Genomic DNA, 15,506 nt, shown 5'->3' with positions numbered 1-15,506 from the left:
GTATAAAATTGGGAGGAAGTAACATACTATACATAATATGCATTATTGCATTGGTATCATCATAAGAGTCTTTATTGTTGGAATTCAAGTTTGTGATTGTACATGTTGACGAAAAAGGTATGGAATTATATTATTGTTATTTTCTTTCAAGTTAAAAAATAGTAAAGTCTGCTATTACTGAGAAAATATTCGATACAATAATCCTAAGAAGACTCAGACAGAACACTATCAGCTATAACTTCATTGTTTGGAATACACTTACTAATTTATTTATCAAAAAGGTATGCACAAGTGATAGAAGATATTTCCTCCTTGAAGATACTTCAGTACTGAACGTCTGTGTTTTCGAAATTAAGTACAATGTACGTGCAGTATGTAATTAATTTATGTTCCTTGAAAAATTATTATAACCATTTAGGAAGTAAACAAAACGAAGGCTGCGCCATCTGTTGCTTGATACTTCGATCATGATGGGGAAGGGAATTTAGAATTTGTCTCAGTTGATGGCAGTGTAAGTAATGTATGATTTTGTATTGTGATTAGTGCACAAAGACATTATAATAATTCAGGCTATACCACATAGTATTCCCCCCCTCTGCCTTCCCCCTCCCCGCTTCTTTTCCCTCATTTTCGAATGAAATAAAAAAAATCAGTAGCCTTCTCTGCCTGCCCTCCCTTTTTGTTGTCACTCCGTGGCGATGGGATGTTGTTTACATTTTGATGTACAGTGTGGATTCCCTTTGTAAAACTGAAAGCTGTTTGCTAATTGCATTCTAATTAAAGAATGAATAGGTAAGGAATTTTTGTCTTCTCTAATAAAACTGATTTGCATCCTCTGTCACTCTTTTGGGAATCATGAGTTTCTCACCCGGGCCCGGGGTGAGGATAAACTGGATCGGAATTATTATTAGATATACTTAGTACTTAGTAATAGATCTCTATAATTGATACTCGGGGTGAGAATAACGACAGCCTACTATTCTCACCCGGTTTTTCGTTTCGGGCATCATAGGATCCCTGTCACTGAGCGCTCCTGGCAAAAACTCGCCTCCCTCTCTCACTCCGCTGAGCACGCGAGGCGACTAAAATCGCCAACGGGTGAGCCAGCTCTCTAGTCTCTAGTGCGGGAAGCAACTCTTGTCGATTTTGGGGAAAACCTTTTTTTTACCAAATAGCGTCACCTCTTGTTGTTACAGTATTAAATTATTAAGTGACTATTTCTCCGAACGTTCAGAGAAATAGTGCCGATCTTTATTATTTCACAGAACGGTTTTCGGCTTCCGGTCTCGTGATTTTTTGCCTATTTTGCGGAGTTCGGCGCCAACTTTCATTCTGCCATTCTGCGAGGTCTGGGAAGGAGCAAAGTTTTGGGTCTAGATCTATTTCAATTTTCAAGAGCTTGGTCTTGTCTAGTGATTTTTGGCATGAGTGTAAAAAGGTGAAAAAGAAAGGTTTCACAACAGAATGAAATCAAAATTAGAACAGCCCATAACAACCACAAAAATTAATAGATAAGGGCGTGTGTCCACATGTCCGAAGAAGATTGGCTGTTTTAACCCTAAATGTGAGTAATTAAAAAAAAAAAAGTACTGGATATTACTTGTAAATGAGTAAATATTATGGAATCACACACAAGGGGCCTGCTAGTGTCAGTACATGTTTTTGTGGAACGCTCTAACATACATTTAAATCTATATATACATGTATTTAGAATGGAAGTGGCTATCCTCACCCGTGGTGAGAATAAAAATACGACCGACCTCTCACCCCGGGTGAGACTTGCCACCGTAGGCTATTCTCACCTGGTGTGAAACAAGACCTATTTTTCCTAATTTCGGAATACTTTCTATCGGTGTGGATGATCAAATGGATAAAAGCAAAGAAAAAATTACGATATAGCACAAAAGTAAGCTAATTTGATCGACTACAAAGATCCTATGGCTATTTCACTTTTCGAATCGAGCCGAACTACGCGGGTCGCCATTTTGTTTTGCCCAGAAGTTCTCGCAAGATCTACTCCTCCCCTCTTCTCCCTCTCTCTCTGTCTCTTTCTGAATACTGTCTCGGTGTGGACAATCAAATTGACCAAAACAAAGTTAAAAAATGATGTTAAAACACAAAAGTAAAATAATTTGGTCGTCTACAAAGATGCTACGGCTATTTCACTTTTCGAATCGAGCCGAACAACGCGGGTCGCCATTTTGTTTTGCCCAAAAGTTCTCGCGCTACTCCTCTCTCTCTCTCTCTCTCCACTGCCCACAGTAATAAAATAATGAAGCCAGAAACAAACACTAGCCAAATATTATATATATATTTAAAAAACCAAGGTCCTCACTGGTGCCTATAGCTGTCTTTTTTGTGTCAATAGCGCCGTAAAACAAGGGTTGGTGATTTTTTAGATTTTTTAAATAAAAAAAAAATAATCGATTTTTAAAATTTAAATCAGATTTTTTTTTACAGTAGTCTCCCCCTAAGATCCCGGTGCTCGGGAGCAAGGAAATGCGGGATCTAAGGCGAACTGGGATCTTAACCGACGAACCTGGGGAATAATCTGCGGTGACCCATGCTAAGGCTCACAATCGGTAAAATGGTCTCCTTCCACTCTAAAATGAACTGACGTGACCGCTTGGTGGGTTTATGGCAAATGGCGAGCAAAGAGTGGTTAAAACCTTGATGACCTATCACAGTGCATAGTGGCATGAGGCGTGCCATTTTCACTTATTATCCTATCATGAGTCTCAAGATCTACGCTTATCAAGTTGCCCCTCCCCTTACCTGTGGAAAATTTATAGCATTCCATCTCTGGCCGAATCTCCCTCCCCCCCCCCAAACCGCCTTTGTCGTTACACACCATTACGTTGTGAACACACCAATTAAAATTCAGTCTGGCTCACAAATTTGGGAGTAAAGACAACTTCTGCAATGGTCAGGGAAGAGTTCACAGTTCAATGTGATCCCACCTGGAGCGAACGTGTAGGCCCTGCCCACCCAGCGAGTGATGTAAGTTTAGGGGGAGAGCTCAGGTGTGAGTGCAATGTTCGGTGAAAACAAACGTGTCAGTCAGTTCACACCCCGGTGTGATCCCGTCTGGGGCAAACACTGTATCGCTTCAGTTCATCGAGTTTTACAACGTGTATGTGATCACATTCACGATAGTGGTTGATCTTTGACGCGACGGACAGTTTATTGATCTCAACTTTTCACTCTTGGTTGATTGGCTGTCCGGCCCGGGTTTTGGTTCCGCAAATTATGATCTGAAATGCGGGATCTTAACCGAATATAGACCTTCAGAGTGAATCAGAGCGGGATCTTAAGGGTGACTTTTGTATAGTAAAAATTCTGTTTTCTTAAAACAGCGGGATCTTAAGCGAACCGGGATCGTAAGCGGTGGGATCTTAGGCGGAGACTACAGTATTTAAATCGGATTTTTTAATTAAAAATTTTTTTTTTAAATGTCGACACGGTTTGGGATTTTTGGTGGTTAAAAGTATGTTCTTTTAGTGCAAAATGCATTGTCTTTATTTTAACTAATGATTAATTTTTAAAGCAACTGCAAAAGAAAGCCTTAATCTGCTATATCAGTGAATTATGGCTACAGACAAAAAAATGAAGAAAATGTCAGTCTAAAAGGAAGGGGGGTAATTATGCATGCATAGATAAACTTGCATTTTATTACAGTGTGTGTGTGTGTGCGTGCTTGTGTTTGTCTAAAAAGAAAAAGAAAATGCTAATTTCAATTATGAAAAAAAAAAGTACATTGAATACTGTATTATTTTACAGTGACAGGGGGGAAAGCAGACTTGTAAGCATGATTATATTAGTCTACTAAACCTTATAATATCTGTTTTATAAAACCAAGGAAAGGAATTCTGAATGTTTAAAGATGTAAAAACAAAATACATTTTTTAAAAGTGATTTTAGTCACTTAGAATCTAAGTTTATTTTTAAAATCAAGTTGATTTAAATTTTTTTTAAAATCAACTGATTTAAATTGACCTGATTTAAATCCACCCAACCCTGATTTCAATTATGAAAAAAAAAAGTAAATTGAATACTGTATTATTTTACAGCTCTTAATAAGAGCAAGATGTTGAGACCTGGTCAGCAAAAGGGCAATGTGACCCTTTGGAAGAATAATAGGGTGCCTTTCATTAAAGGACAAATCTGAAAACTGAAGCCAGCCGCCCAGTCTCAACATGAGTCTCTCATCTGGAAAAGGGTGCATCTTGTAAAGAACTGAGCTACTTGAAACCTTTTTTGTTCCCCCACATTTTCTGATTTTTTCCCCTTGCCAACAATCAACATAGATTTTTATAATACATCCCATGCATAATTTACGGAATGGACAGGTCTATGTTTATTTGTTTTTTAATTGGTTGTGAGTAAAATTAATCAATTATTTAATTTTGCATAAAAAGTTTTCTAGGTACTGAGATTGCAACTTGAATTCTTTCTTTTTCAATTTTGTTACGAACAACAACCCCCCCCCCCTACTACTCTACAACTCGCAATTTTCAGCTCATTCCGTCCATAAATCTAGTAGGTTAGTGTTCAATATTTCGGTTCCGTTTCCCCTATTTGATTCCACTGTAAGAATTTTCTCCAAAATACCCAGAATTTCCAACATGTACACAGCCATAACTTTTTAATTTATGGACCTAATTTCAACAAGTGAGAAACAGTTTGTACTATAGATTTATTGATCTTTATATCTGTACTGCGTATAAGTTAGTAGTATCTCTACCTATGTTTATAAAAGTTGTTGCTAAACTAATCAAGATGTAGCTCTCCCATTAGTCACTCCTCTTTTCCCTCCCATCTCCCTTTTGTTTGTCAGACTTAGAAACATTTATCATGTATCCCATTATCACCTAAAAATATCAGTTTGTTGAGAGGGCCTCTGGTATGTCCAATTACTTTTCTTTCCCTCTTTCATTTCTGTTTGTATCTGTCTTGCTTTTTCTTTTCACTAGATGACCGTTATTGTGTTAATGTGCTTGTCTTTGCTCAAACACGACTTAAAATGCAAATATATAATGTGTCATGATGCGATGAAATTAGGCGCTCGTCTGTTTTTGAGTATTTAGAGTTATTGGTATATACATATATATGTATCATCTTAAAGCTTGTTCATTTATTTTGCTTTTGATGGAAAAAATATTTAATGAAAGGGGGGGGGGGGTCACCTAGTTTCAGAGATGAAATTAGCAAAAAATGGTCGCCAAAGTTTAGATTTCCATAGCTAGAGAGTCTTTGGAAATAAAGATTTACATTTTTTGTCCGTTTTTAATCATTTTTCAATAAAATCCACACACAAAATAATAATGTATTTTCAAAAGGACATAAATGATGTTTAGTCATAAAATGAAAAATAAATCTATTCGGACTTCTTCAACTTCATTTTTTGACAAGCGCCAAATTTCACCACGGTGCTTCACATATTATAATGAACAATTTCGAGAAAAAAAAGTGACATTTTATGCTTTTTACTGGTTTGGGCTATAATGAAGATTTTGTTCTTTATCCATTTACTGTGTAATCTTGAGCTACTTCGTTTTTAGAGTAAAAATAATGTAAGGTTTACATTAATTCTGTGGCGGGTTATTTACTTCTAAATTGATGAGTTCTCCCCACATTTTTATGACAAAATGTGACATATTCATTCTCGTTCAATAAAGAAGGGAAAGAACTGCTGACAAACTTTCGTTGATCACAAGCAAAATCATGTTTCTCGAGGAAAGAACTTAACTGGCGCATAGAGGATATGTCATGTTTTTTTCAGAATAGTATAGGTCTGCCATTTGGTAAAAAAAACATCCTTTCTCCAGTTTTTGAAATATTTATCTCTGGAGGGTTTTTTCCCACAATGCTGTGGCCTTCTTTTGGTACAAAATCTAAACGTGACATTTATCACAAAAAAATTGGTCATTGAATAAAACATGGACCTATTTTGGTAGAAGTTCTTCTTCGAATAAAAGAACTCCTGGTAAAAAGATATCTGTTTTTGGCAATTGCTGAAAACTCTTATATCTTCGAAGTTCTAGGATTGGATAGTGAAGTACAGGCTCAGAGAGTTCAAAGGTGCAAGCTCTTATTCTATTATTATGTGTAGATTGAGTATTTTAACTCCGAGAAAGTATACTGTTAAAATATAGCTTCCAAATGAAGTTTAGAAGAAGAAATGCACACTACTTTAAAACAAAATTTGAATGTTTTAGCCCAATTGTTCAAACATAGATGTATGGCTTCTCATCTAACTTGCCTGAAACTTTTGAATTTTAGAAAACATAAAAAATTAAAAACATTTATATCACAATAAGTTAGTGTTAGGTTCTTTTCACATATCGTCACTGCGCTAGCAAAATGGCAATGTCATTTTTGCTATTTATTAAATAATTTTTAATGATAAAACTGTTTGACTTGACTATTTATCATCTAATAATGGTAAAACATTTAATGCATGTTTCTTTTGTGACCACCGATACATTTTTTGTTTTGGTTTTACCAAAAGATAGAGATGTAGAAGGTACCATCAAACAGAATACACGGCTATTGCTTTTGGCACAACTCTGAGTTATGCCATTTTGCTTGCGCAATGACCATATTTTCTTATCTTTCCTGGACTACTGGTCCAGCCACACATTCAGGTTTAAGAATGTTACGGAACATTCTTACACCAACTCCTATTTTTCAGGACAGTGCCTTAGACCCTCAACTACAGTTTTAGGTTTGCGAAAATGAACAACAGTTCTGTCTAAGTGTCTGAGGAGTTCAGACAACATTTGTAGCTGTACACGCAGTACTGAATCACAATCATTGTGACGTTTTAGAAATGTTTTTTGCTTGTGTGGTGGGGAGGGAGCGTCATTTTGTATTTTTAAGAAATGTTTTTGAGTACTTTGACCATTTTTCTAATGCTTGTCTAATGATATATATATATTTATATCCCCAGACCTGCATATGTGGCCACTGAATCCCTTTCTTTCTTTGTCCAGCCAGTAGCTGAAATCGCCCGAGTTGTGTACCATGAATGATGACAAGCCATTTGTTTGCCCTGTTGATGGCTGTGGCATGGTGCGTCCATTTATCAGCAGTTACTAATACAAAATATCACTGGATGGTTGGTGTATGCTCTGGTGTGGTTTGCTCCTTCTTGCCTACCTACCAAACATCTATTATCCTTAACTTTCATCCTTCTCTTCTCTCTGTATGTTACTCTCAAGTACCTCCAATCTTCAACACACATATAACTCTGTGTTGCAAGTGCCGTAAAACTCTTTAACAAAACTTAAAAACCCCCAACTAAATTGAACAATTAATGTCTTACCTTCAAAGTTACCTTTTAATGAATATCGTCTAGTAGTTTCTGTAACTCGTTATAACCAAAGATGCCTGTTAGATAGATGACTGATGATTATTGTAGGGGTTTTTTTTGTATGACTGTTAGATGACTGATGATTATTGTAGTTTTTTTTAATGGAGAATGTTTTGTGCAATTGCTCTCAATGCTATTTTCCTGTTTGCCACCAAGCTTTATGTGCTTTTTTGAAGATAAAAGGCAATGGGGTTTTGGAGTTGACAGTTGGTTTGGGGGGTCTGATAACAAGGATTAAGGTAGTAGAGGATGAAACAAAAAGAGTGGTTTGTACTTAGTATTACAAGTCTTTCAAGAGTTCTATGTACAAAGAAATGAGACTTGATTAATGTTGAATTCTTAGTGTCCAAATCTGTCTTAGGGGTTTAGCAGACTGAAATATACTTTATTGAACTTACTTGTGATTTAATTTATGTGCTAGAAAGTGTTTGCAACATCAACAGAATTAGTCTTTATTGGATCAGAGGAAATTGACAGAACAGGTATTTGCGAATGTCAGCACCCTCTCTTCTACTTCCGCTTGGATGTTTTGTTTTCATTTTAATTGTTAAATCATATTTTGTTTTCTTTTTTGGATGTTTTAAAAATGTTGTTATTGTTTGTTTTTTCCTTTAGCGATTTACAAATGAAGACCACCTCAACGTACACTCCAAGAAACATGAGATGTCACTGGCACTAAATGCAGGGGAGCCATCAAGCAGCTCTTCCCCAGCCCACCACTTCCTCGGTACTTTCTGTTGTAACGATAAATATCATGATACTGTAAATCATTTTTATAACTCTTTAAGTAAGTGTTTCACTATAATGCAAGTACAAATTCATGAAGGAATAATACTGTGCAAACTGTGAAAAAATTAATCTTTGCTCTAGAGCACACACAGAAGAAATTCTCTCTCTCTCTCTCTCTCTCTCTCTCTCTCTCTCTCTCTCTCTCTCTCTCTCTCTCTCTCTCTCTCTCTGTCTCTCTGTCTCTCTCTCTCTCTCTCTCTCTCTCTCTCTCTCTCTCTCTCTCTCTCTCTCTCTCTCTCACACACACACACACACACACACACACACACACACACACACACACACACACACACACACACACACACACACACACACACACACACACACACTCACACACACACACCACACACACACAGACACACACGCACACATACACACTTGGGTGTAAGAAAGAGAGAGAGAGCAGCCTGTATCTGTCTGTCCTTTCATCACATGGACCTAATACAATAATACAAAGTGTAGCGTAAACTGTATCCGTACTGATTGCAAAAATCTTCTGTTTCTTGAAGGACATTTTTGCATGTACATTGCTTTTTGCGTACTGCTCCAAACAAGTACAGTTAAATTTTGATGCAAAATTAAGATCTTGTTTGTACTCTACGTCTTTGCTTAATCATATTTACGAATGGCAAGTATAAGAATTTTCAACAGTGTTGTAGAATTATAGTGGAGTAAAGTTTTTTGGGGTATTTTGTTGATTTTTAAAATTCGTAGGTAGTTAAACTGCAGATTAAGAATGATTTAATTCTGTAGTTGTTTAACTTCATATTAAAGTTTTAGGATACTTGGATAAAATTTTGAGCAAAATAATTAAGTGGCTTTTTAAATTTTCCATCACAATGATTTCATATTTATATTTTCATTTTCCCTTTTTCACAGACCAAACCCCAACACCTACCAAGTTCCTCAAGAACTATGAGGAGATCAGTCTCTTTCAGGAGCTGTCCAAAAACCCATTTGATGATGCGTACAAGAAAGCCCTGGATAGTGATGTTGTAAGTATTATTTGGTGGGTGATTGTGGACGCCCTGGTGTGGTTTGCTCCTTTCTTATCAAGCATTCATCGTCCTTTTCTCTCTTCAATGCAAACAGACTCTCTTGCCTTCAAGGACCGAAAAGTACAGAGTTCAGGATCTGTTATGATTTGATGACCAGGAAAGAATTTTTACCGCAAAACTACAGTTGAACCTGCTGTAACAGCCACTAGTCCTAGACAAATCACTTGTCCAACAACCAAGCCTAGGACTACCAATGTACATGTGCTTTGAAGTACTATGTGTGCATGTGTTAGTTTGGTATGGGTGAGAATAACAATGAGAGTAGGAAGAGGTATTTTCCAATCAGTTTTTGTGTGTGTGTGTGTGTGTGTGTGTGTGTGTGTGTGTGTGTGTGTGTGTGTTCCTGGAGCAACAGTGAAATGTAGCATTGGTATCAAGTGTTTGGGAAATTTAAACATATCATTGGATGTTGAGATACTGGCTTAAATTGATCCTGTTTGGTAATTGTAAATGCTTGCATTTATTTAGTTTTCGGGAAGATTTTTTTTTTCAGAGTTACAAGGCAGTTGGTAAAGTTTGAGTCCCTAGGGCCCTAGGATTTTGGGTTGTTTTGGGGAATTTTCATTGGTCACATTCCACTCTGTTCCACTAAATGAAAAATTATCATCTCTCAGATTTCTTTACAGTGTCTTTTGGTCATTGTGTACCTGTTGCCTCTTCTAAATTCTTGGACTTACTTTTTCAACGCATACCGGTTTTTAGTTCTTGCTTTGTCAAACGACATCTGTTTCTTAATTTTAATTTTATCATTATATGTGAAGTCTTTATTTTATCAAACTATATCTCTTTTTTTATTTCTTGTTTTATCAAACTATTCCTCTTTTTTTATATCTTGATTTCTCAAACTATGCTTCTGTTTTATGTTTTTTACATCTTGTTTTATCCTACCATATCTTTTTTAATTCCCATTTTATCAAACTGTTCCTCCCATTTATCCCTGATTCTACCTCTTGTGTGTTCCACAATTTATCTAACCCTCCTACTTTCTGTTTACTTGCTCTTTACCTTTGACCCCATGACGGCATCATGCAGTGGCCCCACTGCCACATTTTATTGAACTGTGCCTTTTTTTTTCGTATACTTTTTCATCTAACTATAGCTTCTATATTCATTGTTTATTTTGTCTGTCTGCTTCCAGGTGGCAGCCCCACTGCCCGGCCCACAGACGGGAGAGCTCAACACACCCACACTTATCCTCACTGACACGCTCAAAGCCTCCTCTGTGGTCGCCCCGTCGCCGCTTACACTGGGAGATAAGCTACGGGGATCCGAACCCCCCAAGCCCAGCCCACTGGCCAAGAGCTCCACCAGTGGCACAGCCATTCTGGACCTGTCTGGGAAGACTGTCATGGCTGCTCATGCCCCACCTGTCACGGCTCAGGATGTGAAAAGAAACTTGGCAGCGAGGGTGAGTGAGGGGTTGACGAAATCCATTGATGTTTGGAATCTGTATCTATGGCCTTTTGCGCCTTGACCGACGATCATAAAGCAGTACGCGGCATACAGCTTTTCCTAGACGGTAGACATATAGAGGAAGCAGATTGCTCAAGTATTGCTCTCCTCCCTTTAGATCTGGACTTCTTTGATGTGCTTCAAAGGAGAGACATGGTCAATCTGTTTGAAATCAGGGAAGGTGTAAAGGTGTGTCTTACTATTTAACAATCTATAAAAGTGCTTGTATATTTTAATTCACGCTGGTAATATATTGACAAGGAAAGATCATGAGGTCGGAAGAATCCTGGACTTTTTTCATAGCCAGATAACGCTCTGTAACAAAATCAATGTTGAAATCAAAGGTTAAAGTGGCGGACTTGTGAATGAAAGGTTGTCAGTTCAAATCCGGGCTCTTCCAGAAAGGTAAGGTGTATCTCTATGATCAAAAATAGTTTTCCTCCAAATTGTTAAACAAAATAGGAGTTGGAAATAAATAATCCCCCATGTCCTCTTTCATCTCTGTTTCTTGTTCTTGTATGACATAGTTGCGACCTCACTGTCACCTTCACTGTGACCCAGAGGCTGCACACTCGGTAAAGTACATTCGAAATGATGAGATATGCTTTCTTTTTACTCTTTTGTCTTTTTTCCTGTTGTCTTTCAAGCAACATGGTTGAATAAGGATAAAGGATATGGGCTCAGGTTGCAAGTGCCTTAAAACTTTTACTAAATACTGAGAAAGTGCAATTGCTGTTTATTATTTCTTCATTGTAAGTGCCGTAAAACTCTTGCTAAAAACTATGTTATTTCAGTCAGTTTATTATTTCTTCAGTTGGCCAGGTCTCAAGCAACGACGCCAGACCGGGAAGAGAACCAACAAGCCCATCTCAGTGGCTCCACGGTTCCTGCCAGGTAATACAGTTGAACCTGCTCTAATGGTCACTTGTTGAAGACAATTGCCTGTGCAAACGACCACTTTCTATTTCCCCCTTGCATTTTTTACTCGTTATCGTAATGACTTTGTCCAAGATGTCTACCTGTCTTTGTCAAGGAAAGCAGAGGAATACGGAGATCCTTACAAGACCATCTACCTGCCACAGTGATCATGCTGATCCGTACCCGGAGGCACCATCGTGGGAGAAGAAAAGCACTAATGTAATTATTCACACTTCTATCCCTTTGTTCACCATAAAAGAGGACCACAGCGATCTGAGCTGGAAAACCCTCGCCCTGTCCATGCTTGAAGAAAGATACCCCCCGAAGCATGGGTAAGGATCTACACATACGGATCTGCCACTGATGCCATGAAAAGAGAAGGAGTAAGAATGGGCCAACAGTTTCCAAATGGACGACACCAAGCAGAGGCGATCCCAACTGTGCGGCTTTGTACAAACTACAGGGAAGAGACGGAGTCTCTTATAGATGCAGCAAACATCATCAGGGATGTCGTAGACCCCCAAAGCCAAGTAGTATTTGTAACAGATGCCATGCATCTGCAGGCAATCACTGCTGACAAACTTCAAAGGGTGCGACAAGTAATGGAGAGCATCCCATGTCTGAGGATCATGCTGCAGTGGATCCCATCGCACTGTGCTGTCTTAGGAAAGGAACAGGCGGACAGGATGGCCAAACTAGGCTCTCAAAAAGAGCAACCAAACAACAGCATCAACTACACAGAAATCAAAACTCTTATAAATACTCTATTTAAAGCACTATAGGCACCAGATAGCTGCCATGAGCTGTCCCACCAAGAACAAGTGGTTATCTTCAGACTCCGAACACAACCCACAAGACTGAGACAAGACATGTACAGATGTTTTAAAATAGCACAATCACCAAAATGCCAGTTTGGAGAGGCGGACCAAATTGTGGAACACGTCTTTCAGTACTGTAAAACACACAGGACCCCGAGACAGGAAACGTGGCCAGTCCTATTGACTCTACGAGAAAAGCTGTATGGGCCAACAGATGAACTGAGCAGGATGGCCCAGTTAATGAAAGATATCAGACTTCAAGCGTGATGCGATCGAGAAGAAGAAGAAGAAGTCTACCTGTCAGAGACAACTTCTTTTCTCCTTGACAGTGGGTGGCGGTCTTTGACATTTCAATACTATAGATGGTTACACATCTCTTTTCTGTGTGCGCTGATTGTCATGTATGGTTGGTGGGTGTGCTTCTCATGTTGTCTGTGCCTTCTACTTTCAGGTTTTTTCTCACACTTATCCGTTAATGCGTAAAGCCACTTTTTGTTTTCTAGTTTTAATTCTGACACCATCCCGATTATGTGTTACACTGTCGCACGCAGAAGACCCGTGTCCAATACCAGAGTGGGGGCGGGGGGGGGGATTTATATCAAGTACCTCTTGTCTTTCTACTAAAATGCTGTATCCCTCTCAATCCGGGTTGGCCTTCTTTCCGATCAAATGACTGTCCCTATTATCTCTCCTCTTTATTGCCTTTGTATGTCACTCTCCAGTAATGGGAATCATATAGAGCCTTATCTCTAGAAGGCTCTAATCTCTGCATGATGCAGAATTATCACTCAACTAATAAATCTAAAGACAGACTAAGCACATTGTGAGGCCATTTAACAGCACACATGCTCGGGTGCGCACACATGTACACACACATGCACACCAGCACACAAGCATGCACACCAGCACACAAGCATGCACACACACACAAACACACACATACATGCACGCACACAACTCCCACACCCACACACATTTACTTCAGAGAAAACTGACTGTAGAAGTCTTGTCAAGTGACATTTTTTAATTAAAATTTTTTATTTTTTTTATTTGTTGAAATTTTTTTTTTTTTTTCTGCAACAGTGCTGCCGGTCTACAGATGAAGACGATGACCTTGGGCCAGCAGCCTTCTGAACATTCCAGCTCCCAGCTCCTGGGCCTGTCCTCTCCGGCCTCTGCGCTGACCACAGCTCTTGGCCCTGACCTTGAGCTGACCCAAGTCAAAGAGGAGCCCGCAGAGTTCATCGAGGCAGCAGCAGCGGCAGCAATCAGCTCAGAACAGCAGCGACAGCAGCATCAGCAGTGCACTATGCAGGTGCTTCTACAGCTGCCCACCGGTGAGACAGGTACGGAGCAGGCATGCCATTGTCTGTTATTTCTCTTGTTTTTCACAAAGAGAACAGGTACTATTCTAAGTACTGTCGAACCTGCTCAAAGTAAGGGTCACCTAATGTATAAGACAATCACCCCTACAAACAGCCAACTCCCATTTTCCCCCTTGCGTTTTTTTCTTAACCTTATAATGACAGTGCCCAAGACGTCCACCTGTCTAAGACCCCTTTTCTCCTGGACAATGGGTGGTCGTCTTTGACATCTTCAATAGTATTTGTTTCTTGTGTAACCCCATGTTAGTTATGCCCTGTAACTATCTTTTTGTTTTCAAATGCCTCTTCCTTAATTTTCAGATATTTTCAGAAAAAGCCCAGTCACATCCCTGCAGAGAGGTCTTATTGCCTGTCGAGAGCCTAAAGTTATGATGTTCATTTTAGCCAAAATGTTACCCAAAATTTAAAAAAAATTGAGTCCTTTAAGTTAATGGCATTCCCTTATGTGTATTAAATCATCAAAATCAATCCACGAAGTTCAGTTGAACCTGCAACGAGAATATGCTGTATAAGACAGTCACCTGTACAATCAGCCCCTTCTCACTAGATCTGGTGAAACTTCTTTGAACATCATCATCATCTTTATCATCATCATCATCATCATTGTGGACAAATGTCTTAATTACACCAAGACTTGACCCGTCTCTTTGGCCTAATTAAACCAAAATATGTAACCAATCACTTTGGTCTAGTTTTGCCCCCAAAATATATCCCATCACTATGGCTTAATTAATTAGAATGCCAAAAGACATAGCTGGTCAAACCAAAAGACATAAAACAGCTGTGGTGGGTTGGAGGGCCCTTCTGACAGGTTCTTCTTCTCCATCCCTCTGTCATTTCTGCCATACGTCACGGTGTCAATGTGCTTCTCTTCACTCAAACTCTTTACTGAAATACTGGCATCTGTGGTGTAGCAGTTAGGTCTGTGGCTGTCACATGCAGGAGACCCCGAGTTTCGTTGCTGACTTGGGGAACATTTTTATCGGGCATCTCAGTCTCTTAGATTGTATGCCGTATCCCTCTTACCCGTGGTTGGCCCTTACAGTCAGGGTGAGAAGCCCGCCTACTAAATGATCTAAATAGTGTTGATCAGGACGTAAAAACAACTACATTTAGCACGCTAAAATAAAAAAAAAAAAATTCAAACTGAAACGACTGCTTCCACCATTATCTTTGCTCTGCTCAATAGGGGAATTAAAAACAACGATTTTTAACACCAAAAAAAAATGTATTAAAGAACCCCAACTGAAGCAGCTGCCTCCACCATTATCTTTGTTGTCCTCAGTCCCAGTCAGCATCCCAGCCACCATCAACAAACTGCAGTACCTTGGCGACCAGTCCGAGGTCAAACATCCCGTGCAGCAACAGACAGCCAACATCCACCCCGCACCGAGCAAAGCAGGAGCTGCCTCTAGTCAGAGCACCACCATGGCAGTCAAGCAGGTCTGTCAAACATTAGTTATTCAGCTGGGCTTGGGATAAGATTTTATTGATCATCATGAAGAGGAATTGGCTGCCGCGTGGTAAATACATTCACACACACAAGACTTAACCCATCTCTTTGGCCTAAGTACACACACATGCACTAAACACACACACACACACACACACACACACACACACACACACACACACACACACACACAGCATATATATATTGTGCGGGAACTGGTGAAAAGATTTGCCAAAATTTGAAATACGTCTTTCTGAC

At 39.1% G+C, this 15,506-nt stretch overlaps 1 protein-coding gene across 2 annotated transcripts in view; it reads left to right on the top strand.

The window, feature by feature from the left end:
• Window positions 1–431: 431 nt before the first annotated feature.
• Window positions 432–15,506, top strand: part of LOC101856191 (cyclic AMP-dependent transcription factor ATF-7) — a 24,550-nt gene continuing 9,475 nt past the window's right edge. Inside the window, exons 1-8 of one of the 2 annotated variants that reach the window (XM_005101225.3) lie at window positions 432–511; window positions 6,953–7,074; window positions 7,991–8,102; window positions 9,044–9,159; window positions 10,361–10,630; window positions 11,489–11,568; window positions 13,494–13,756; window positions 15,081–15,238. In XM_005101225.3, the coding sequence (XP_005101282.1) occupies window positions 7,027–7,074; window positions 7,991–8,102; window positions 9,044–9,159; window positions 10,361–10,630; window positions 11,489–11,568; window positions 13,494–13,756; window positions 15,081–15,238 (1,047 nt within the window). In that variant the 5' untranslated portion in view covers window positions 432–511; window positions 6,953–7,026. The remainder of the gene's footprint in view (window positions 512–6,952; window positions 7,075–7,990; window positions 8,103–9,043; window positions 9,160–10,360; window positions 10,631–11,488; window positions 11,569–13,493; window positions 13,757–15,080; window positions 15,239–15,506) is intronic. The other variant, XM_035970502.1, reaches the window with a different exon arrangement.

Source organism: Aplysia californica, unplaced genomic scaffold (assembly GCF_000002075.1).
Source record: "Aplysia californica isolate F4 #8 unplaced genomic scaffold, AplCal3.0 scaffold00275, whole genome shotgun sequence".
Lineage (NCBI taxonomy): Eukaryota > Metazoa > Mollusca > Gastropoda > Aplysiida > Aplysiidae > Aplysia > Aplysia californica.
This window is presented reverse-complemented; position numbering and strand designations above follow the sequence as displayed.